At 39.9% G+C, this 25,916-nt stretch overlaps 1 protein-coding gene across 2 annotated transcripts in view; it reads left to right on the top strand.

Annotated features, from left to right (window-relative positions):
- The window catches only part of PPP2R2C (protein phosphatase 2 regulatory subunit Bgamma), a 192,746-nt gene extending 168,529 nt beyond the window's left edge, over positions 1-24,217 (top strand). For both annotated transcript variants that reach the window (XM_058839025.1, XM_058839026.1), the window contains 3 exons: positions 6,901-7,070; positions 11,432-11,523; positions 21,331-24,217. In XM_058839025.1, coding sequence (XP_058695008.1) covers positions 6,901-7,070; positions 11,432-11,523; positions 21,331-21,622 — 554 coding nt within the window. In that variant the 3' untranslated portion in view covers positions 21,623-24,217. The remainder of the gene's footprint in view (positions 1-6,900; positions 7,071-11,431; positions 11,524-21,330) is intronic.
- The last annotated feature ends 1,699 nt before the right edge of the window (positions 24,218-25,916 follow it).

Below are 25,916 nucleotides of genomic sequence, written 5' to 3'. Positions count from 1 at the left end.
TGGATGAATGTATAATAAAGACATTTAAAACATGGCTAATAAAAATACAAAAATGTTTCTACAGAAATGCAATTATGTCTATATAGTATTTCCTCCAGTTCTGCAAGATATGTTAAAATTAAATCTGAGGAAGAAAAAGCCTGATTTATATACTTCTAGCTATCAAATACTAGGAGGAAAGGGAAAAGCCTGAAGCAATGGTAAATGATTTATGATTGAAGAGGTGTTTCATTAACCCCTCTCCCCCAACCACACAGAGATAAAGCAAATAATTGCTGTAAGATTGATTTAATTATTCAGTCTATTAAAATTCCTGTCTTGTTTGCTTAATTTTTTTAATAGCAACAAATACTGCTTTTTAATGTCTCATGAAACCAGCTTTCAAGATCTCATTTCACTGGGGAAGAAAAAAACCACTTATCACTAATCTTATATATCAAGATCAGAAAGACTTAGACATCAGTTTGGCTGTAGAGCAGTAGTAGTTTTATGTCCCATTAACTCCTTGGGATTGCTCACAACACGTGGCATTAAACATGCACATAAGTCTTTGTGAGACCAAGCTTTAAAGAGGCTTGATCTTCTGGACTGGCTTTGTGTGCTTCCAATTCCTTTTCTCTCTTTAGCACCATCTCTCTTTATTAACAAACTCACTGGCAAAGTTATATTAATCTAAGCAACTCTGTAGTGAAGCTCCCACCCACTGATCTTTAGCTATTGATCTGGCTTTGCCTTTCAGCACTAATGCACCCTCCCTTGTGGTTTGTGACAGGCTGCAGCAACTCAGTGCAGATGGTAAAACAGATTCTTAAATATTGATTTGAGGCTCCACTTTAAAAGCCATGCTCTCTAGAGGTATTGATGAGAAGCCTGGTTTTAATACTGGGTCATTGGATAAAGGAATGCTGTATGGTAGGTGAAATTTCAGCCTCGTGGTGTGGAGGTAGGCTCAGAAATTTGCTTTGAGTAAAAGAAGGAAAATGAGACGTGTAAGTGGCCAGGGCACAAAGAGCTGCCCTCTGAATTTTATAAAAGCAAGTAGAAAATTGAACTATAAAAAGATACTTTGTAGTTTAAAGGGGATAAACAGCTACAGGCTATGGTAATGTAAAATGTTAAACAAATGTGTCTCACAAAATAATTGTATTTTGGATTGCTTATGAAGGCAGATTCAAAAACTCCCTCTCATGTATAACCATATTAATCAGTGTAGACGAAGAAGGCAAGAATGTCACATTAGGAGAATATTCTATTATTGAAAGAGAATTTCCAAGAGAGATTAATGTATGAGTGGATTGGCTTAATGCAAAACAATAAAACATTCAGAGATAGTGAAAGAGTAAATAATAATGGTAAATCAAATTATTATCATGAATAATGAAGCTAAAAGGTATAAAGAGCTCATGAATTTCAATGGGAGCTTGCAGTTGGGCTTGATTCACTTAGAATAAACTCAGGCACTCTTTTGTATTAAATCCTAAAATAGATTTTAAACAGTGCATAAAAATGGCCATACCTGGGCAGACCAGAGGTCCTTCTAGCCCACTGTTCTTGCTCTGATGTTGCCAGTAGCAACATCAACAGAAAATGTAAGAACAGACTAAGTGTGTAATGTTTACCCTCTGCAATTTGCAGCTGGAAACCTGAGGTTCAGGGTCCTTAGTGGAAGTGAACTTACTTCATTCAACAATACTGAAATGCATGTGTGGGGTTTTTTCTTTCCTTGAAGTTGTGCAGTTACTTTTCAACTTGTGTGTATTTTTTACCATTCCCAATATCTTTCAGTAAAGTTTTTAGCAGCTTAATTAGGTACAATATGAAGGGCCATCTTCTCTCTGCTTACCCTGTCCTAGTTTCATGTGGTGGCCCCTACTTGTGGATTGGAAGAGACAGGGTACAAAGTGAACTGTCATTCCCTATTCATCCTTTCCATGCCACTCTCAATTACCACCCTCTCAGTCTTTCCTAGGTTGAGAGACCCCAGTCTATTTAGCCATTACTTGCATGGAAGCAATTTGGTACTTCTGGTCATTTTCATTGCCCATTTTCACATCTTCTTGAGATCTCTACCACATTAGAGATAAGCCCAGAATTATGCTTAGCTCAAGATGTAGCATTTATTGAATTAAACAGCACCAAAAAAAGTGCTTTCTGTGTTGAGCATTAGTAACAAGTGTCATGTACTTAAAAAGAAAAAAACAGTATTTACATAGAAGTACAAATCAAATTTTTTCATTAGGTTTTTTTATGTGAAATATATGTGATAGAGCAAAAAACAGCTGATCCAGGAATAGTGCTAATTTACCATCTAAAAATATTAGAGTATAATTAATTAAATAATTTGTAATTTTGGTTTTTTTTTTTTTTTTAATCATCTATTAAGAATTGCTTCTTGCTCCTTTTGTTCCTGTGGCTGGTCTGTCAAGACCAGTGAAATCCCATACATTTCAAACTACTGTTTCCAAGTATGTTCTAATCAGGTATTTCAGACATTTTCATTTGGGATCTGGAATTAAATAGGGACTTAGTTTAAATGATAAATTATTTGGCCTGAGACTGAACCCATTTTCTGTGTTCATGAAATTAAAACCCACTGAGGGATTACCTGATCCACCACTGGTATTTCCAGGTCCAGCTGAAAATCACCTGTTATTTGTGTACCAGTGTAAAGCAGAGGTTTATCTGTAAAAAGTTCTTAATTCAGTCTAGCTGAAGAATGTTTACTTGCTTATATAATAAAAATGAAAGATTGTTTTCCCTGCCATGTTTCATGAACTTGGCCCCATGTTCCATGGCCCTGGTCTCCGTGGTCCTCTCCCTCTCAGTAATCAATCACACTGCCTCTGTTTCCACTGCTGCTAAAGCTGTTTTCATCCCTTTGTAGCTGTGACCCTTGAACAGGAACTGGATGATATTCTATATCCATTAGCTGTCTTTGGAGGGAGGTAGAGATTTATTTAATGGTGCAGGATTTCCAATGATTTAAATCTAAGTAACAACAAATGCTATAAAATCAGAATTTTTCAGGACAGGAAAAAAACTATAAACAGTATCCTCTTAAAAAAAAAAGCTTGAATAAGTTATTATTTGTTCATAAGTAGAAAGAAAACAGGGTTTTTTTCTGCTAGAGGGAATGAGTCTTTAAAGCTTTTTATGATTTTATCATATGACTGATGGAATTTCTTACAAAATCTGTGGAGCAGGTTTCTGTTCATCTTCAGGTTTTCCTTCTTGTGATGGTTTCAGGAGGAATACAGGATTTTTTGTACGATATCAGATTGTGACACTGCACCCACCATATAAGACAATTTTAGCATTATTTTTAATATTTTTTAAAGTTCACATATGCCAGAATTTACACTCTGCAATGATTAAAGCTCTGCTCAGCTACTTGTTTAGAGTTGAACTTGAAGATTACTTTGGGTTGGATTTTGTTTGTCTTTATTGGATGTATCTTTTCCAATAAAAAGCAGTTTCATGTGTGTGGAATCAGGTCCATATTAATGGGAAGTTGAGGTGGCAGCACCTGTGACCCTCAGAGTGCAGATGAGAGTCACAAGGTGTTAGTGCAACACACTTCTTTTAGCACAAGGCATCTGCTTTCTTTTGGCCAGTGTCTGGGAGGGAAGCTGTGAAATGGACTTTTCCACCTACTCTTAGTGTTCCTGGCCATTTTAATTTTTTAGCTTTAGATATCTGCATACATTTCTGTGTGATAAATGCACACATTAGAGATACCTTTCCTATCCACTGGAAAAGGAAAGCCTCCATTCTGCATTAGATCAGAGAAATTCACAAGGAAACAAGAATATTTTTTATGAGGGATAAGAGTTTGGTTTTCAGCAGATGGTACTTCCTTTTAAGAAAGAAGCAACATATTTTTATGCTACAGATTTTCTTCAGGATTCAGGAAAGCAGCGTTCTGGCAAGTATCCTTTAATGAACCCATCCTTCTCTGCAAAGTCTGGACTTCTGTGAGGAGCTGCTGTGGATTTTAACTTGTGAGCTGTGCAGAAAGGAATTGATCATTTTTATTTCCCTAAGCAGACTTCCCAGTTTACCCAAGTACGTGATGGTGGCATAAGGGGCAGGAACAGTGTCTTCCTGGCAGGCTTCTCTTTTACACTGGCTGTACTCAGAGATATGCTCTGCTTTCCTCTGTAATCCCATGATATTTCTCTATGCCAGAGTCCTGTCATCAAGGTCTCATCTAAGTCTGATCAAGTGTCATGTGAGAGCTCAGCACATCATTTGTGATTCCTATGTTCGTTAGGTAGTTGGACAGGTAAATTTGTGTCTTTCGTGTAATTAGCACTGTGACCATTATCAAGAACAATAATAATGGAAGTTAAATACCCTTTTTTATGGCAGATGTTTGTTATTAATAAATTAATGATGAAATTAATTAAAGACTATAATAAAATCTGTAATCAAATGTCAGTAAAGTTCAGATCTAACAAGATTTAAATACAGAGAATTAAGCTAGATTTAAAATCTCGTGTTTCAGGTGCTGATTGTTCCTGGGCGTAAGAGCACCCTTCAAAATAAGTCTTAACAGTAATAAACAGAAAAGGTGTTTTGGAAACTGTGGGCTAGACCCATGGTTTTTTCCTACCAGCTTGGAGAGGTCAGGGCTGAATTTGAATTGCTTGCCTGAACTGAAGTCCAAGTTACAAGGCTATCACTTCACTGCTGTTCTGTCTCCAATTACTCCACTAGTTTTAGGCAAAGGTAGGGGGAAGGAAGATGGTGCTTTTTTGCAGTATGTGCATAACCTTATGTTGATGCTAAACCAGAAATAGCCAAGTCCCAAGAACACTCTCTCACCTTCATTTCCTGAGGCCAATGCCCTGTGCTGGTTGCTCAGGCAGATGCTGGTAGTTGCTAAGCTTTCTCTTCTTTTCACTGAGAGCTGCTCTTAATTTCCTGAAACAATTTTCCTGTGTTGGTTTTGCTGACTAGAGGAATTATCTCCAAAGAATTGCTGCTATAAAATTTCTACTGCTATCTTTCTTTCTGTAGTGATACGAGACTTTCATGCCTCTGTTAGTTCCACAGTTAATTAATCTAAGTCTTTCTAATATTAGTACAGTAAGCATAGAAAAGCAATAAATAGGGCAGATAAAGAATGAAATGGTTTAATCTCATTAACAGAATGCAGAATATTCAGGTACAAATATCACTCCTCTTCTAATCACTGGGAGTTGGATGAGCCGCATAGAGCCAAGAAAATATATCTAAACTATAAATGAAGGTGTAGTTCAGTTAGAATGGGTTTTGGTTTTTTTCTTTCCTGGTTTTAATAACAGCTTCACATCATAATTAGGAGGATGAAATTCCTGCCAGACAAGTCTATAGTTTGGACAGATTAAAGGGAAGAGGTATGAGAAATGATAATTGCTTTGTGCTCATCAGACTTCTCTTGAAAATCTGACAGGATAATTACAAAATACCTGCTTTGCAGAATGTCTAGGCAAAATTTTGAAGAGCTATTTAAAGTTGTTCATTTACAGTCTATCTGAAAAGTTTTTTGCTCTTTTTGAAGTAGTTCATTACCATTCAGATGTGTGGTGCATGTTTAAATATAGACCTTATTCTCATGTGCATGCCTGGCTGCATTCCACTGCCCACCCCCAAAGAAAATTGCCCATAATTTTTTGCATTACCCCACATACTTCACCCACATACTCACCCTTAACTTTCAGCAGAGCATTATTTCACCTAATGCAAACTAACCTTGTTGCTTCCAACAGTCTGAATCATAGTCATGGATAAAATAATTGTGAGAGAAATGTTCCAGTGGACTATACAAAAAACTTCATTTTGACTGACAGTAAAAGGTTTTTCTACTTTCAGCATGCTTTCATGTTTCATCACATGGCTTTTCTTCACCTGCTTTTGAAACCTGAAAGTGAAATTCACTAAATTGCCAATTTTCAGAGAATATTTTAGGCATAGGTCCCAAAACCCTATGATTTTGCAAGCCCAACTTTCTATTGAAGTTCCCCATAGAGGTCAGTAGGATCACAGAGCCACAGATACCTGCAGAAATACAATAGAATTGCTCTAGTCACCCCTAAGGTAGGGGTAGAGTCATCCAGTATCATTCTTCTGTACAGTTGAACAGGGATGGCCAATCTCTTAACTACAAGAGCTGGATTTTCACATATGAACATCGTGTAAGCAATATTTCATGACCTGCTGCCTTGTCAGATCACAGAGAACTGCTGGCCATCACATTCAGGGAGTTCAGTGCTCTCCAGAAGTGTCAGCAGTTGCACACCAACTGTGTAGCTCATGCATCCACGTGGTAAACCCCTGTCTGTTTTATGCTCACCTCTTAGGAAGAGGTAATTGCAATTTGCAGTCACTTTCTAAAATTCTCATCCTTAAATCTTGGGTGCCTTCAGACATGACCAGTGAGTAGCCTGCAGCCAAGCCAGCTGGTTCTGGCAAGCAGGGCAGGCTTTGAGTAAATGCCTCTCCCAGGGTTGCCAGGACTGTTGTGACACATGTACACACCTCTCATGTGACAGGGACACCTGGATTTTGGTTACATCGGGAAATGGGGTATGCAGACCCCAGAAAGGATGAAGGCATGAAATGCCTTGCTATCAGTATCTGTAATCAACTGACCAGTGTATTTGCATAATTTCCTAAAGTCATGCTTTGAGTCTGTAGCTGTAACGTTAATTATTGTAATGTTTAAAGCCTACAGTTTGTATTTTTATATGAAGTTAAAAGAATAAATTAAGTGCTGGAGATACAATTAATTCTTCATCATGTTCCTTGGTAGATTGAATTACATGTTTGATGGGAAGTGCACACTTCAGATTGTAAAACAGAGCGGTTTTTTTTACAATTCTGATTCCTGTCTCTTGCTTCTTTCTCTTTGAACAGTTTATGAAGAACCAGAAGACCCCAGTAACAGATCATTTTTTTCAGAAATTATCTCTTCAGTGTCAGATGTCAAATTCAGTCACAGTGGTAGATACATGCTTACAAGAGATTACCTCACTGTCAAGGTTTGGGATCTGAACATGGAAACAAAGCCTGTAGAAACGTACCAGGTAGGAATCTCCTAAGTCTTAAAATGCAACCTTATAAAAGGATCTCAGTGTTAAAAAACTGGATGTTTCTGTAAACTTCTCATAACCTCATCTGACAGGCAGCAAGCTAAGAGAATTAATCAAGGTGGTTAAAATCCTCACAGTGGCATCCTTATAGCAAGAAAAGGGCAATAGCAGCATTAGTAAGGAGGTGTAAAGCCTGGTGAGTCGAGTTAGCACTCCCTGTGAATTGAACTCAAAAGAAATGATTATTCTAACAAGAGATATCATCACTTTGGCATCTGCTTTCAAATGATGTATTTCACTACTAACATTTAAAAGGAGCTGAGGAAAAGATTTTGTGTGTTTCTTAGCGCTCTGCTCCTGGTGGAACTGCTGAGAGTTTACATCTTTGTCATTTCAGAACTATTTTTTGCAACTTCCTCTGTGTGTTACTCCCTTTTGCCTAGTTCTAGAAGTGCTCCATGTTAAACCCTGGCATCACCACTGATACAGCAGCTCACAAATGCCAGACACATCTGGTTGCCTGAATTCATTGAGATATTATCCAGACAAAATGCCAGTGGCTCCAGCCAGCGCTAAGTTTGTACTCTGACATCTGTTATGTTTGGCAATAGAGGGCTGAGCTTACATTTTTTGACTCTGGCTTGAAGAAGGAAAATGTGTCTGTGACACAGAAACTGCTTGTTAGGAAAATGCAGTAAGAAAAAAACTGTTGAGTTACGTAAAAAAGTGTATGCAAAGTAGGAAGAATGCCATTCATCTGGCTTGTGCTGCTCACTGAGAGACAATCCTCTGACAGTGTTGGATCAGTCCCTTGTTTTCTGTGTCTAAGTAATGGCAGGTGGGATACAGCAGTTCACAGTAACTATAATTAAGATGGGTTTTAAAAAACCACCATGAGAATTTGGTAGCATTTCTTGTCAAAACAAACAAAATTCTCCAGCATTTTTTAGCTAGCATTTAGTAGACAGAGTGGGCCCCAGTGTTCTTAAATGCATCCATTACATTTCACTGGATAGTGTTCACTGCTCTGTGTGTTAATATTAGAAAGTCTGAGCCTGTTTACCTTTAAGACTACAGAATTGGGTTTTCTCTTAAAATGGCAGTGCTTTAAGTGCTGAATGTGTTAGAAATGTTGATATGCTGTGAAAATGGAGTGGGAGGGTAATGGTGAGACTATGTTTTATATAACAAAATAGAATCTCCGGTTTTGGTAACTTAGGTAATATATTACTTTATACCTATGCTAATTTAGCAGGCAGCCTTGTGCTGGGGAGAAATAGTTGGTCAAGCAAACCTGTTTGTCTTGATTTTGACACCTGCTTTTATTTCTTTATGTAAGCAGCTGTGAAACAAGCTGGCCACTTTTAAATCAGTCTGGCACCCAACAGTAGGGCCAATTAAAAAGTTATATTTCTTCATGCTGAGATGGGGAAAAATGAGTATTGATAATTGCAGTCAGAAGTTTATAGAAAAAAAAACAAGTCCCACAAGAACAAAACCCCTTATATAATGTAAATAAATATAGCAAAATATAACAGTGTTCTTAAATCTTTGGATTGCCTTTCATTTTCTAATATTTACCCATTGCCTTGTAAAGAATACACAGATGTGTTGCTGGGCATTGTAGCAGACTAAAGAAGAATCTGGAACTAGGGGCCTTGAGAAGCCAGTAGCACAGGATTCCATAGGATTCGTGTGATTTAAGATTTAATTTCTCATTTCATCCACTGCATGATAAGCATTTAAGTATTGCCTAGCTGCAATAGTGAGGGTCACAACAGGAGATTTCACACGGAGTTGTAATAAAGAGGAGTCCACAACTGTACTGCTTCATTATCAGCTTACAATTTTAATATTAAAAACCCAACAAACAAAAAAAAATTAATTCTTCATACAGGTTCTTTTTTTGTATCAATGCTGTGGCTCAGAGAATGCTATTGCATAGAGCAGCTGTTGCAACACGTTATCTGCTGACAATGTTTCAGCATGATTTTCTCCTGTTTGTTTCACACAAAAGAAAAAGGGGCAGAGTATGGTCACTGAACAGCACTAAAAGAGCAGGGCAGTGGAATGTCCAGTGCTTGAATATTGCAAGGCAGCCCTGCCTAACAGGTTACTGTTCTGATGCTGCCAGGTGAATTACCCCAGCAGAAGCCTTAGGAGCAGCAAGGTGAGCACATTCACAGCTGGTAATAGCTTGATCCACTTTAGGCGGGGTCTGTAGCATACAGATTTGGACCAATGTCCAAAACTGGACAAGTGAAATTCCTGGTTGTGTCTGTTCAGTCCCAATAAAACAGGTCCCTGTATAGCTGTGTTGCTCTGTTAGTCTGGAGCACAGAATTGCTAGATAATTCCATGAGGGTCAGACCTAAAAGATTGCAGTGAAGAAAAGGTCCTTGCTAGTTAGTGAGGAATGAATTTGGTTTGCTTTCAGGTACTATTGATATGTGGTATGTACAAGATGTAACAGTCAGGGCAAATCTGATTTTACCCTCAGTTGGTAGAGGCATGTGAATATGCAAACAGTGAAAATCAAGTGTTTATTCCAGTTAGTTTTTCACAGTCTCTCTGAGGGTCTGAATGTGCTCAAATGTGGTTATCAAAAGGCCCACATAAAAAACAAGGTGGTTGTCCAAGGCAGTAGGGTGAGTCTGACAGCCTTGACAAGGTAAGACATCTGAGAGAGAAATTGCAAAATCCTTTTTGACAAAGCTGATAGAAAGGCACAGCTCCAAGCTGTGGACTTGGACACATTTTACAAAGGGTGTGTACATGACAGTGGTCATGACAGATGGCTGCTGGAAATGGTAACAAGAAAAAGACCTAGAAATGACATTTAGGGAGGCAAATGTGATCTACTTCCTTCTGCCTTGCCCAACCTTTCTATTTCTTCCAAGTACTGGGGACTCACAAACATGACAAAGGAAAGAATTCAAGTTCTGTAAGAAATTACACCGCTAACATAAAAAGGTTTTAAGTAAAGAGAAAAGGAAAGTATTTCATTACAGAGAGTATAGGAAACTGTATCAATAGTAAAAGTGTTCTGACCTATTGCTTACTGTGATAGTAAATGCATTTAATTGTGGAATGTCCTATCTGCTATTTACCAAGTAATTGCTGTATAAGGCACTATCTGTTAATGAACAGTTCATTGTTCATTTATTAATGAAAATTGACCCATAACTAAAATTTATAATCCTTAATAATCTTACGTTACAAATATTCTTTGGATGCTGTACAATTTGACTATCAAAAATGGGTCAGTTTAAAGAAAATCTAAGTGAAAGGTTATTGTCCTTCCTCTGGTCTTGATAGAAGTTATTTTACTAGAAAAAATGTTTGTGCCCTCTGGCCAGAGTAGGATGCTGAGCATCCATGAGCAAGAACAATTTCACTTGGCTTTCAAAAACCTGTAACCTCAGGATGGCAGAGCTGAATTATATCCCTGAGCCATTGGATTGGTGTGTTTCTTCAGGAGGTCACCTACACATCTTTGTTTGTACAGTTGCTACAGTAGCTAGAAGAAAATATTAGAGTTGAAGTGCATTAGTAAATTTATCTGGGCAGGAATTTTCTACCTTATTACTTCCTTATGGATGAAACCAAATCATCCAGAAAAAAAACTAATCAGATTAATCAAGACTGAAACAGTTTGCATCATATCTTTATGATAATCCTTGTTCAGCAGAGATGCGTGTCCTAGAGGAGAGAGATCTTCTGCTGGATATTCCCACTTTTCTAGTTAGTGAGAATTTGCAATGTTGTTTTTAAATCTCAGCCAAATAGGAGAAATTCTTGGGCTAAATTAGTGTTCTTATTTGCAGCCTGTGCAACTGCAACCTTGTCCTGTATTTGGCTTCTAAAATACCTTACAAAAATAAATGTGATACCATAAAGGTTCTTTTAATAGAGCCAAGTTCTTTTTGCAATAAGTGAGAGTCCACTCATCTTGGAATATGGCATTTTTGTTACTATTTAAATTAGATTTCTTGCACATTAATTAGCCCATCTAGGGTATCAGGTGGTGAAATGTCTCTGGGAATTGGGCTAGCACTGAGAAAATCACCCAAGCAGGAAACAAATATGTTGAAAAGGAGTGGTCTGCAGCCTGCTGAGGAAAGCATGTTTTGTGCCTTCCTGTAACAGTAATTCTGTAGCACCTGGTTAATTGGGCTGTGGAAAAGTACAGTTAGCTTCTTTGAAGTTTAAACACAGTATCTTCTGCAGACCTGCCAATCTATGCAGCATCTTTTGAAAGTGAACATGGGAGATAACACAGAAAGTGAAGGGCTGGTTGTGGAATCTTATGTTTTCTTTGATTTCAAGAGTAACAGTTATTTTCTTTGAAACAGGTCCATGATTACCTTAGAAGCAAGTTATGTTCCCTCTATGAAAACGACTGCATCTTTGACAAGTTTGAATGTGCATGGAATGGATCCGACAGGTAATCGATCCATCCCTCTGTCCATCACTGTCCTCATTTAGCAGACCTCCCATATGATGGGGAGCAAACTGAAAGTAGTTACACATGGTTATTTTCCACATTTGTGTATGGAATCACACACCAGTGTTTGGGTTGGTACAAGGTATTTGGGTCTTCGTGCAGAGCATCTCTGACTGTCATAGACATGATGTATGCCTTAATAACCTTGGCTCGTGCCTTAGGGGAAAAAATACTTCAAACTATGTCCATTTTCACCCAACCCATAAATGGGCTGCAAAAGCTAAAAAGAATGATGCCAACTCACACAATCCCACCAACACACTAAGGAAACTTACATGATCCTGTATTTGCACATGAGCTGCTTCAGAAATTCAGTTCACTTACTGGAAATGGATGTGAGGAAGAACCATCACAGGCACCCACTGATTCTCTACAAACTCCTGCCAAATGACACTTGTGATACCTCCCTCTGTCAGAGCAGTCCCTTTCCCTGTGGAAAAGGGAGAGGTTCTTGTTTTTATCATGGACGTAATATCTTGTTGGACATTTTAATGAGAAATACTCAGAGAGTGCAAGCAAGGATGGAGTGGGATAATGCCCTAATGCTGACAAATGGTGGCAGTACTTTGTGGAGTAGGAATATGGTACAGGAATAGCTGAGCAGACAAGAGGACTGGGTTAATAAAAATGGATAAAATCCAAGAGTATAATGCAAGGTGAGGATTTTAGTTAAATAAAAGAGCACAAGCCTTCATGTTATCAGTTGGAAACAACTCCCAGGCACATTCATATGCTAGGTGACTTTGGAAGGGATTAGCAGTCTACAAAATGCATGTGAAAGAGAGCACAGGAGCCAGTATTGAGTGACACGCAGTGACTCCTGGTTCAGCAGAGTTAGGAGCCAAGAGGCAGAAGTTTGGCAGTGAGCCTAGAAGTGCTCCTTCAGCTCAGCCTCTCATTTGGGAAAACAGTCTGTCTCATTGTATTGAAGCTACCCACCCTGGAGTGGGCAAGGACTGTGAAACAGGCAGTCTGAGGCATCTGTGAAAGACAAATATGATCCTTGAATGGGCAAGACTGGGCTATCCAGCAGAGAAAGGAGTAGTGGTGACATTATGTTGGGCTCTTATTCAAAGACCTTTGGACTGCACTTACACATTTCCTGTCCCTTGTCTCCAAGGTGGATGAACTAATTGAGCAGATGGACAGCTGCTCTAAAGAAGAGAGGCCAGGACTTTGGTTTTCATCAGCTTAGCAAAAGAGAAGCCAAGATTTTACTTGCTTGTAGTAAGTACACCAAGGAGATACACATAGGGAGGAAGAGAATCTAGCTCAGATAAATGTGAGTGATAATGACACAACAGCAAGCAGGTGCTGAGAGTCAACAGATAGTTATTACCTGGAAATTAGAGGTAGTTCATACCTGTCCAAACAGTGACAAACTGTCTTCCCATCCTGAGTGGTGGAGATACAAGAAACCCAGCTGTTCTGATGGTGCTGCTCAGGAAAATTGTGAAAGCATTTATATGCAACATTGGTTGAAATTACAAGTCTGAACCTGGAAGTGTCTTCTAGTCCTATGTTCCACAAATGCAGATCAAGTGTTATGCTGTGTACACTGGGTAAGGGGCACCTTCTCTTTGGACTACTTTCCTTTACTCAGTTCCTCTACCTACCCACTGGAAAGATTGTACCTTTGCTAAGAAATGAAACTTTAGCCTTGTATCATCCATTATACAAATGAAAATACATACATACTCCATTGTCTCTATTGCCTGCATGCCAGACTGATGTGTTTTTTCACAAGAATTAACTCAGGATTAAGTATCCCCTGTGATACCAACTGCTGGCCATTTAAAATTACATAGGTGGACCACACTGAGCAAAATACTTCCCAGATTACTGTAATTGCAACTTGGGCACCAGCTGTTGTGGCTTTGGTATGGTTAAAGATTGGGGATGACTCACAGAAAGTTTAGCAGAAGATTCAGGTTTTGGGGCTTTTCTCTGAAACTCCCAATCCAATGCATGAATGGTTGTTTTAACAGAGGGTTTTCTCAGTGTGGTTATGGCTTAAGTTTGGCCCTACTAGAAATACAAAAGTTAAAGCTGTTATTGAAAAACAGACAATGCTGATTCCTGCCTAAGTCTGGCACAAAACAGTGGATTCAAATCATGTAGATATTGGGAAACTTTGAAAAAGATCCAGGACTTTTCAGGTATTTTCAAACCATTTTGCTTATCCTTGATGGGAATTCCTAGAGTGTTTTACAGGATGGGCAGCCACTTACTTCCAGGCCTAGAGTCTCTCTCCTCTGGCCAGATGAAATGCTGCTGTCCTCATTAGTGTGGTAAGACCACTCTCTGGATAGTTGCCTGGTAGTAATGGAATTCTTGTTCAATATCAGGGTTTAAAGTGAGTGTAATATTTTCATTCCTACTTGACAGATCAGAAAGATCAATGCAGGGAGTAATTATTAAGTGGGAACATTAGATTGTGAGGGCTTCATTTATTGTACTGCCCAGACACTGAGGCGTTATTAGTCATGCACAATTACCAAACCTGTCACTAAACAATGTGCTGCTCTTGATTGTAAGAAACTTGAGAGTAGGGAGCTGGAAACATTTGACATAAGAAAAGGGCTCTCTTTAATTTAATTACTTCTTTTTAGGAGTCAAATGTATCAGAACTGATGCTCATCTTTTGATTCAGTCCTCTAAGCTCCTTGCTTTATGAATATGACAAGTATTGCTATGCATTACCAGAATATTTTTTTTTTGAGAATCATAATTTAAATAATATTTAGGTTCTGGTACCTCTTAAGAAACAGTTCACTGGAACAGTAATGTCACTTAATTAGATTCTTTTGGTATGTAGTTTTTAAAAATGGACTATTACTAAAGGTAAAAATTGCATATTGACAATGGTACTCCAAAGAGATGCTGCAGTACTTAGATTATTAATCCATCTGCATAACAGTAATAACTACTGTTCTAAATGTTTTTATCTTTTGCAGACTTCAAAGCTATAACAACAATATGTAGTGACAGGATTGTTCTGTTAAAAATGAAAGTGTGTTTATTATTTAGGTGAAAATACTTTTTATTAAGATTTGTCATTACTAAGAAGTTAATCTAGGCTATGATAGAGCCTGATGGTGAGGCTGTTTGCAAAAATAATCAGCATACGTGAGCTCTGATTAGAACGTGATTGATGCTCAGTTACTCCAATGAACAGGAACTAATACAATCAGACAGAGCTGATCTCATTTGCTGAAGAGCACATTAATCACTAGGTACTTTGGCAACAGTGGTCAGGGGAGGGAGCCAAGCAGGGGTCTTACACTTATTCATCCAGATGAGCACATATTATCTGTAGTTGAGTGTATTACACAAAAATCATGCTATCTTTATTGTATATACATCATTACTTGACCATGTAGAATAGGTGAGCTCTACTTATATGGCAATTTAATTTAGCTCTTCCATTCACATCCAAAGTCAAGTCTTTTAATAAATGACCTGGAGGACACTGTTTTCCTTCCACTGTCAACAGCTTTCAGTTTTACCTTAAAAATAAGCACTTTTGTAGCTTTTTGTGAAGTAAAGAAGCCAGAAAAAAAACCCAAACAAAACCTAATTCTACATGATAGAAAGTGAATACCTTAGTTAACTATTTATTTTTCTTTAAGATTTCAAATGAATGGGTAGATGGGACCCCTGCCAGGAAGACTTCTAAATACCATCATGATAAGTGATATACTGCAAGCAGATGAGTGAAGTCACATACAACTGTTCAGTCAGTCCTTTCCTACTGAACTGTCATTCATCCCCCCTGAATATCCATCAGCCTTCACTCTAATCAGGAGGAATTGGCAGATCCCATTGGATGAGAAGAGTCTCTTCCTGTCTGGCAGCACACTCCATGCTGGAGAGCTAGAAGACATCATTTTGTTCTCAAAGCTTGGCATGTCAAATATTAGCTTGGAAGTACTTGGGGATCCCTTGTTCTTATTCCCAGTCTTACACCAGCCAGCTGTACCAGGGTGCCACAACCCTGAATCCTGTGTCTCATTTTTCTAACAGCCTCTTCCCCGGGTTTAAATAAATTCCTTCTTTGTGATGGGGAGTCAGTGACTTTGCACAGCACAGGAAGATTTCCCAGTATTTCATGAGCTCCTCATTGCTTGCAGCAATGCTTCTTCCTTTCCCTTTGCTATAATAAATCTCCCTTTTTTTATTCCTATGAAAAATGTTGTTTAAGAGTTTTTCTGGAATCAATCCTTTCTTTCATTGGGTTAACTTGTCATGAAACTAGATCTGGTGGACATTACAGGTTAATCCCAGGAGGCTGCAGATGTTCTCTGGTACCCATGGCAGTGAAATACTGAAAAAAGGGGCTCAAAATATAACTGGGAGACTGGGAAACTGTCTGACTTTCAGATCAAAGAAAAGGTCCCTTTTCATGCTGGGTGCCTGAGGGATGTCTTTGCTGAGATCTTCAAAGTCCAAGCCCTGCCTCTTGCCCCAGGGAATGAAGTTCTGCTGCCCCATCTGAACCGAGGGGCAGGACAGCTGGGCTGCTTTAGTTTTTCTATCACACTTAAGCAGGGTGTGTGCAGGGTCCTTGAAGCCCTGCCCAGCCCCTCTCTTGGTCCTGTCACACCACCCCATGGCTTCCATGGTCTCCTGAGCAACCGTGGAAGAGAGGAACACTGAAACCAGCTGAATTTCTCCAGACAGTAGAAATCTGCAGGTGAATGAAAACTTCTCTGCATCTGGGAAGACTAATTTGGGCCAGAGTTAGCCCAAAAATTATCAAAGAGTTAAGAAATCCCACAAAACCAAAAAGCCCTAAACAAAAAAACAAAGCAATGTGGAACATTGTTTTGGTTTTTAAGCAGGCCTTAATTCTAGCTGATACCCCAGATTTTCAGGGCAATCCCTGACATCCAGGAATGCAGCTGAATGGAGCAATTTTGATGAAGGCTGTTGTGTACAAGGATGGCTTCAACATGGATAACATTTAAGAGGTTGGCTTGAAGTATGGGAATAACAAAACTGAGAAATACAGAGATATGCCAGTTCTTAGTGACTGAGATGTTTGATGAAATCTCATTGCCAAAAAAATATTGTGGAATATCTCATTGGAGGTTAGTAAAATGGTGAAAATCCTATTCAGATGCCTTTGAAGATGGTGAAATAGAGAATTTGTTGACCACCCAAGAGAAGCAGAACTTTTTAGTGGGGAAAATTCCATATTGAAGCATTTCATTTAACAAAGTCACTACCAAAACCAAAATATCAAGACTAAGATGCTTAAAAGTATTTAGATAATTTAAGTTGCAGAAGCCATCAGTATTTATTAAGAGGTATTTATCAGTATATATTGAGAGGTTGCTTCTCTAGACCCTAAAACTCTGGCCCTAAATTAAACATCAGTGGTACAATGCTGATGTCATATTTAATAAAATCATTATCCATAGGTAAACATCTGCTCCTTTTGAGTATTACTGTTGCAATGCAAACATTTTTTCTCTCAAATCCTTTATTTCCAATGATTTTACAGATTTTCTTTCCATATTTAATTTTAAACAACCTATCTGACAGATCAATGTGGTGCAGGGTGAAGAAGCCTGAACTGGATGGGAGGTGTACAGTTAATGGTCTGATAGTTTGGGAACTACCTCTCCTGCCCAAATGAGCTTTGGTTCTTGGGGATTTGTTCTTTCCACAGCCTTCAGCCCAAAGAAGGCAGGGATGCAAGCCAAAACACCTGGAGAGCCAAGAAAGTAGTCTTCAAGACTAGAGGGTAGGGGCAGATAACCAAGAAAGGGTGAGAATGAGACTTACAGAAGTAAAACAAAGACTTTAGAGGGATGGGAAAAAAGGAAGAGAGAAGCAGATAATGTGGAGTTTTTTAAAGTTGTAGAGCAGGATAGATGGAAATGAAAGAAGAGCGGAGAATGAAGAGAGGGGGAAAGGGAAACGTCTGGAAAATGTGGTAAAGACAGAATAGGAGGGGAAGAAAAAGAGAAAAGAACAGTAACTAGGGAGGGAGTGAAACGATAAGTCAATAGAAGTAGGGATTGCTCTGCGCTGGAGTTTTCCCTTTCCCCTTTTACCTTCTGTAAAAATACATTTGTTATCCTGGTAAAAAAGAAAGGAGGGGTAAGACTGGGCCCCAGTGACCCCACATGAGGACTGAAATTTGGCCGTGAGATGCCTCAGATCGCATCATGGATAAGCAAATATGCCCAGTTGCATTTTGTGTAGTCACTCCAAACACTGAAGAATTGCCAGGACCTTGCTTGGAGCAGATGGAGGAGAGGGAGCAGAGAATACTCGGGGTGCTCTGCAGAGCAGCCCTGTGCTGAGGGGAAAGCGTTCCCTGCCTGGGGCAGCACAGGGGGGTTTGTGAATGCATTCAGGGCCCTGCAGGTATGGGGTGCTGTCTCTCCTTCCAGGACACTGGATGAGCTTCAGAGGGTGAAATGTAGGTACTGGTAGTCATGCTGCAGCCCTTGGGGATTTTCCCTGCTTTTTTGTTTGGTGGCGGGGGGGGTTGTTTGGGGGGAGGTGGGGTGTGATATTGTTTTATTTGGTTTTTTTTTGTAATGGTGCTGCTTGTAGCTGAGGTGTAGAGCTGGTGCAGTCAGGCTGCAGCTTTGCTCCAGCCTGAGCTATCAGTGCACTGCTCCTCAAGGTGCACTGGAGCCTGTTCTGTGTCCTAAAAACCTCTGCATGGTGGAGATGATGGCACCTCTGGCCTTGTGCACAACTTGTAAACCTGCCTTGTAAGGAAAATTAAAAGTGGTTAGACAGCTTTTCTAGGCTCCTGCCTTACACACCTGTGAAATAGTGTGGGCTGTTTCGAACGAAGGGCTTTGGTTTCTTGAACCAGCCTCTCCTGCAAGGGTTTTGTGCAAGTCCTCATCATAACACTGCTGTGCAGAGCAGTGTCTGGGAATACAGAACAGACTCTTCCTACATTGAGCTACAATTTATATTCTACTATTTAAAAAAAATCTTCTTATCACATAGACTCCATTATTGTACATTGTATTTTCCTGAACAAGAAAAAATTGCAGGCTTGCATCTAGTTTTCACTCTCTTTTATTACTTTAAGCAGCAGGTAAGGTTATAATCCATCTGTGTTTGTGACCTTGAACAAGAATGGGCACTTTCTCATTTACATAATGCTGTTTTTTACTGAGCCATTAAACTGCAGAAAAATAGGGCCAGCATGAAAAGCAGTCATCTACATATGTTAAAAAAAATAACTGCAGTAAACCCAACTGAAGAAAGCAGACTTTTAAAAATATGCAAGACTTCAAGAAATTAAAAAGCAAATGGACTGTAAAGGCAGCTTTACTGTAAGCAAAACCTTCTAAAATAAGACCCTTAACAAACACCTCTCTCTGCATTTGGTGCACTGGTACTCCGCCAGCATGAGAACTGCTTCTCTGGCAGCTCCTGCTGCCATCAGGAGGGATGCTCCTCTCTCCCCTGAGAGCCACAGCTCTACAGCCTGTGGCACAGGGGTGCCCCAGCGTTATCAACCTGTTTCAAAATCTTGCCTAGGGGAAAATATACAGATGGACTGTTTGCATCACAAATTGTGTGTGTTTGTGCTGAGATATGAAATAACCTCTACTTTTTCATGTTGCAAATAAACATTACAGCAGGAGCTATAATGACAAGACATGGTGATTTGGAAGGAATGAAACACTTGATTTACTGCTGTTGATTCAATTTCTGAAATGGGCACTAATCTTGATCAATAGGCTTTCTGCAGCTTCTGGGATACGTTTTATCAAGCTGTCACGGTGACTCCTGTTCTTTAGCTTGTGATGCTGTTAACTTGTGCCTTGCTCGGCAGGATTGTGCCAGGCCTTTTGCAGGTGCAGAAGGGAAGGGAAACCTCTCCATCAGGGCTGGGTCCCGCTGCCGGAGAGCAGCGAGGAGCTCCCTGCCGGGGCTGGATGGGGACAAGCGGGGACAAGTGTCCCTGTGCATCCCCCCAGCAGCGAGCGCCCTGCAGAGCCCCGGGAGCAGCCCCTGCCCGTGAGATGAAGGCTGCAGGTGAGCTCTGGCCGAGGGCAGTGTGTGCTGGCTCTGTGCCACACTGTGTGCTGTGCAGCACTGTGAACTCGGGCTCAGTGCAGGATCAGCTGCGGTGTGGCCTCAGCAGACACAGGAGCAGCGTGGAGCTGGGTGATTCCCAGTGTGCAAACCCAGCTCACCCACTCCAGTTACCCTGCAGCGGCTCTGGAGCCTGCTCTGCTCCCTCCCCAGCTGTAGTCGCAGCAATGAGGGGCACAGCTCACATTTGTGCTTTTCCAGTGATCATTCATTTGTATTACAGTCACTCCTAATGGCCCCAGATGAGATCAAGCTGCTCTGGCTGGAGGCTGGGCACACACTGCAAGGCACTTCTGAGTCCAGGAGCATCTAATCTAATCAGCTAGAGAATGTCTGTGGTGCAGAGTAAGGCTCGTGAGTGCTCCCAGATTTTCCTATATGCTCCATGCTTCCCTGACCATCTACTGCTCAGCAAAGATTCCCCCCCAACAGCAAAGTGTGAAAGCAGCTGTCATTTGAGATGGAGGTTTGTTTATTAATGCCACGCACGTCAAATATGTTCTTTTGGGCTCTATTAGAAAGGCAAATAGTTAATGATTGTCTGAGTCTTAAAACTGTACAGCTTTTCCTGTTGAGATCTGACCATTTGGGGTGGATACCCTCTCACAGAATGGAAATTCAGAACAAAACCATCCTGTTTGAGGTTGAGATAGGAGACTAGAAAACTACCCTGGTTTCACATATGGAAAAAGTTCACAGGGGATGAGCTTTCAAACAAGGCTCTGAAACCCATGATTATGCTAATCCAATAACCTGAGGGCCATGGATGAAATCCTGAATTCATTAAAGTTAGTGACAAAATATCCTCCCCTAGGGACTAGAGGAATGAAGCAACTGGCAATCTATTATTTCAAACTGCAAGCTGATTAATGAGGTAATTTTTATACAGATCGAGGTGTGTTTTCTATTCCTTTCTCCCAGACCCAGAAATACATCCTGACTTGATGTTTCATTCAAACTTCATATAAGAAATGCCAGAATCCTGACACCAGTGTGTTTATTTCTAAGAAGCATTATAGATATATATTTTAATGATGTCTGGACTCACAAGATCTGTGGCTTCAGCAAGGAAAAGAGTTCCATCTGGAAAGAATTTACATGTGCAAATTCAATGTGATTTTTCAGAACCTTTCAAAACACCCTTCTTCAAAATACTCTTTAAAATATATAATCATGTACTAAACGTTACTGTTGTATCAAAAGATTTGAAATATGTGGGAAATTTTTAGACTATTTCTGGAATCATGGTAAAACTCAGCTATCGTTAAAGGTAAAGTTCCAGAGAATGGGAAAAAGCATGAAATGTATGATCCTTAAGCACTCATAAAAAGCTGGAGGGTAATTAAAAATAATTTATTAAAGCATGTTGCTTTTATTATCTTGTGATGTGATTCTCATGATGTCAGGGAGCAGACATTATTTGAGGTAACTGTAATTTTCGTTGAATAATAAGGGAGGGGAAGGCACTGGTAGAAGGAAACTGTTCATTCTGGGGAGAACTGGGAAAACCCTTTTCTTTTCCCTTACTGTTTCCCATCTGATACCAGAAGACAGCTAACCCTGGGGTCAAACTCGGCTGTCCTGATCCAGTCATGTTGGTAGGCTTTGCACAAGCCGCTGTTTAACTGTCTTTGTTGTCGCTCTCTCTCTGTCTCTCTGCAGTGTGATAATGACAGGCGCGTATAACAACTTTTTTCGAATGTTTGACCGCAACACCAAGCGGGATGTCACCTTGGAGGCTTCCCGCGAGAGCAGCAAACCACGAGCCATTCTTAAGCCCCGGAGAGTCTGCGTTGGAGGCAAACGGAGGAAAGATGACATCAGTGTTGACAGTTTGGACTTTACTAAGAAGATCTTGCACACAGCATGGCACCCAACCGAGAACATCATTGCTATAGCAGCGACAAACAATCTGTACATATTTCAGGATAAAGTGAACTCAGAAATGCACTAGATTTATCAATATCCCTCTATATTTACAAACCAGCCTCTTGACAGTTGTAGAAGGATGTGATCTTCACAAAAATTGTGGCTTCTGTGGTGGGATTTGTAGGTTGCATCCTTTCATCCCTCAGCCTGTATCATTATTGGTGGCAAGCCAATTATTTTCCATCACTGCAACTGTATGAGTAAAAGGCACGAGTGCAAATCCAGTACTGTGGTCTGTATCGGTTCCTTTAAACAAACAGGGGTATTTATTCAGTTTAGGAGTGTTCCTGAGGAGGACAGAGGCTCCTCAACTCCTGTCCATCCTTTCAAGGGTCTCAGTGGTTTGCAGGACTGTGGTGTTCTGGTGCCCTTCCTGCTTTTGCAGTGCACAGCATTTGCCACATTGTTAGAGCTTTTTGCTTCAATCTCTTGATTGGTTTTTTCCCAGTGCTGTTTTCCTGTCTTTCAATTAAGCCGAGCCTGTTTGAAAGAATGAATAGCCACATCCCTTTAGAGCCTGTGGCACATTGGAGGGACCTCATTACAGTTAGAGCTGGAAGCAGAATCCCTGCTGGTGAAAAGCTGCCCCATCTCACCCATCCCATTCCCATCTTTACAATACCCTCTTATTTATTTATTTATTTATTTATTTCTCACATTACTTTGTGCTTCACCTTCCCAAGTGAGTAAGTGGATTTACAGTTACTCGTATAGTTACTCAGCCAGCTTTTAAAAGAAGTTTATTCTTCATGGTTCTCTTTTCTCTGTTTAAAAAAGTAAGTAATGTCTTCATTGTGTGACGACTATTAAAAAACTTGGCATTACAACTCTGCAGGGACTGGCTGGTCAGACACAGACTGGCAATTCACACACAAACCCGTGCTACCATTTGGGGTTGGAGTTCTGGAAACCTTGGCTAGAAATGCTCCTTGAAGGCAGCAACCAACTGGAGTGGGAACAAACTTACATCCCTGCTAGACACTTGATAAAGTCCCTTGTTTGTTGTTTGCAGAATGGTTATGTTAATCCTGGCCTTTGGGGAGTACAGGCAATGCCTGGTATCTGTAACTGTGAAAAGAATGGCACTGTGAGAGGCAGCATCGCTCAGTGAATTTTAACGCTTTTAAACGAGGCCACTTCTGGGAGACAAAGTTAGTCCTGGAGAAACATGAAAATTTGAAAAATCCAAACCTAACAAAACCTTCCTCCACAGAAATGCTGTTAGATCTAATCTCTGTTTTGTAATGATGAGTGACATAAATGGAAAGTACACACAAAGTAGGGCATGCAGGAATGGTTCAGGAATGGTGCAGTGGCCAGGAAGTCCTCTTAATGCAGGGAAAGTTCTACTGCACCCTTAATAGCTCTGGCAGAAAATTCAATATCCCAAAGGATTCCTACTCTAACCATGAATAAAAGAGCACAACTCACATGACCTGTTAATCTGCCCATATTAACACTCCTCAGAAAAAAAAAGTCTTTAAGCCATTATGCACTGATTTCTTGGTAAGTGGAGAATGTACTGATGAAGGGATCTGCATGCTTTTGTATTTTGGTTTGGGGGAAGGGTGGGTGAAAATCTGCTTACAAGAACTAAAAAAAAAAAGTCTAGAGCTTTTATATGACATCTCAACACCACACCTGAAATCTGTCTGTTTGAAATTTTCTAGATCAATGCTGTATATTTTGTGTGTAGAAGCGCAAACACGTGCACCAGTTTCCAACCACACTAAACAAACACATATGGTATGAAATGTATAGGGTGATTTTAAAGGGAACAAAGAATGTTTGTTTATAAAATACTGTGTGCTGTAGCAGGCATGGACAGTATATGTACATATTTATTCTAATGAAATTTAACAAAATTGCCTTTTCCTTTTCTTCTTCCTTGTAAAAAAGGTTTAAGAGTGTGGTAAATTGTATAGAGAACTTGTTAATGCCAAACTATTGCTTCAAGGGTGTCATACAATTTCTTTGACTTTTGGCCCCCTCCATTAATCTTTGCAGCTCAAAAAGAAAAAAAAAATTGCTATCAGCTCATATTGGCATTTACAGCTAGAGATACTGTAAAACATATATTTAGCTTTTAACATTCTCAAGTAAGATTCTATAGATAACTTATTATAAAACAGATCTTAAGTACAACCATTTTTTGTTTTTAATTTGAAGTACCTTACTCTGTCACAGCTTTGGGTACCAAAAAGAACATGTTAAAATTAAATAAACAAATATATCTTTGGAGCTTTATAAAACCAATTAAATACCCAACCAAAATACCATGAAGTAATTATAGAGGAAATAAATAGAAGCCTTTCAAAGACCAGTATTCCGTTCCTGTCTTTGACACCACTGTTACAGATCGGTTTCCTGGTTTCTTGAATGTATGGAAAGTTAACATCATCATTGTAAACGTTTCCAACTTTTTTTCTCTTTTTAGTTTGAGCTTTCAGTGGTGTAGAGTAAGTGATGGTAAAGTTGGTAAATCTGATTGTTTTGAAAGCTGTTGTTCATGGCTGCATTTTTTGTGTTGCACAAATTAGCTAACTGTTGTTGAATAAAAATATAAATATGTTAATACCAGCTTTTTCAATAAAACTACAACCAAAAAAAGGCATAAATAGATGACTTCAAGGCATAGCTTATTTTTAAGCTAGGCAAGAAAGAGTTGTTTTAGCTCCTTTTGCAGAGGAGGAAGAGTCACAGGGATCAGGACTCAGAGGGCAAGCTACTGTGGGAACCTCAAGTGTCGTGGCAGGTGGAGGAGGGAACACATGCCATGAGTGGGATTAGGGTGTTGTGTGATGAGGAGTGAGGGCAGCTTTAGCAGAGCTGGAGACATGCTTTAGGGTTCAGTGTGGGGACCAGCTTTTTCTTTTGCTCATAGCCCAGCCTGGACTTTAGGAGGCTTGAGTCTCCATCTCCTGTAGATGGAATCAGAGCTGTGCTGTGTGAATTGACACACAAAGTCACAGGTAAAAAAAATTGCATTGGTGTTGTCACTGAAACTGCAGGAAAAACAACAACTGCCCTCTAACATTTTTCGTGTTAGAGAATCAAGGCATTACTTTATTTCTGGCCAGGGTGTTGTTCTGGCCAGGATGTGCAACAGAAAACATTTCATTCACACTTAGCCCAGGTGTGCAGAGAAAATCATTTCATGACACATGAATTTTACCTGATTTTTTTGAATACTTTATATAGTTAAGACCCTAGAGATTCATTGGTTCAATGTTCACTGGCTCCAAGTTACACAGTTCTTAGTGTTTGGTTTTCTACTGGGTCTGGATTTCTTCACCTCTGATGTTAATGATGTTAATTAGGTTCTCACTCCCTGATTTCCTTATCACTCTTTTCTGGACCAGGTCTCTAACCATGCCAGGGGGCAGTCCCTGAGGTAGATGTTTGTTGCTGTTTGCTGATGGCTGTTGATGTTCTGCTGATAGTCATTATATTTTTGGGTATCTTTTGGGCTACTCCCACTCTGTTGAGATGTTAACCTCATCAGGCCTTCACCTGGTAGAACAATGCCCTGGAAACTCTAATTTCTAATTCCTGGAAATTCTAATTTCCCCCAGGGCAAAAGCAAACATAGGTTGGACTTGATGATATCAAAGGTCTTCTCCAACCTAGTTCCTTCTGTGATTCTGTGAAAAGTGGCTAAAGTTATAAAATAAAATAAATTTTAAACTTGGTATATTTTCCAACAGTATCATCACTGGCCAGGTTTGAGACCTTCCAACCATGGGAGTATGTCAGGGATGTGGCCAGGTTGGCCTCCCAAATGACACAGGTGCTGGCCCAGGTGACAAACCAGAGGGCTACCAGCAGAGCAGCATCCTGCTTTCTCCCATCGCTCAATCTCTACCACAGGGAAAAATAAAATATAATAATAAAAAACAACAACAAAAACAACAAAAAAGGCTGGCTTGGCACACACACTTAGGGTAGGAAACCATTCTCTTTCCAGACCTGCTGATGCCTGACTCTCTGTGGTGATCATGATGCTTGCCCCAGATCTGGGGCAGCTCTCTGGAATCTTAGATCAAGGCAGCTGATCCTGCTTGTGCAGGAGTGAGAAGCCTCCCACCATCTTTACACACGAGTTAGACACTGAGAGGCTGAGGGCTTTTTCTGGATGCAGACCAGAATAAATTTGCCTCAGCTGTTACATGAGGCAGTGTGGCTTTGCACAGCTTTCCCAGAGCTTATATGCCAATTTTTTTCACCCATTTTTGGGAAGACACAGTCAATCCCACTCATTTAGATGGACAAATATGACTAGGCACTGAAGAGAGAAATCTCAGCTGAAAATCAACACA

The sequence above is a fragment of the Poecile atricapillus genome, chromosome 4 (assembly GCF_030490865.1).
Source record: "Poecile atricapillus isolate bPoeAtr1 chromosome 4, bPoeAtr1.hap1, whole genome shotgun sequence".
Classification (NCBI taxonomy): domain Eukaryota; kingdom Metazoa; phylum Chordata; class Aves; order Passeriformes; family Paridae; genus Poecile; species Poecile atricapillus.
The sequence above is the reverse complement of the archived record's forward strand: the minus strand, read 5'-3'. Positions and strand labels throughout refer to the sequence as shown.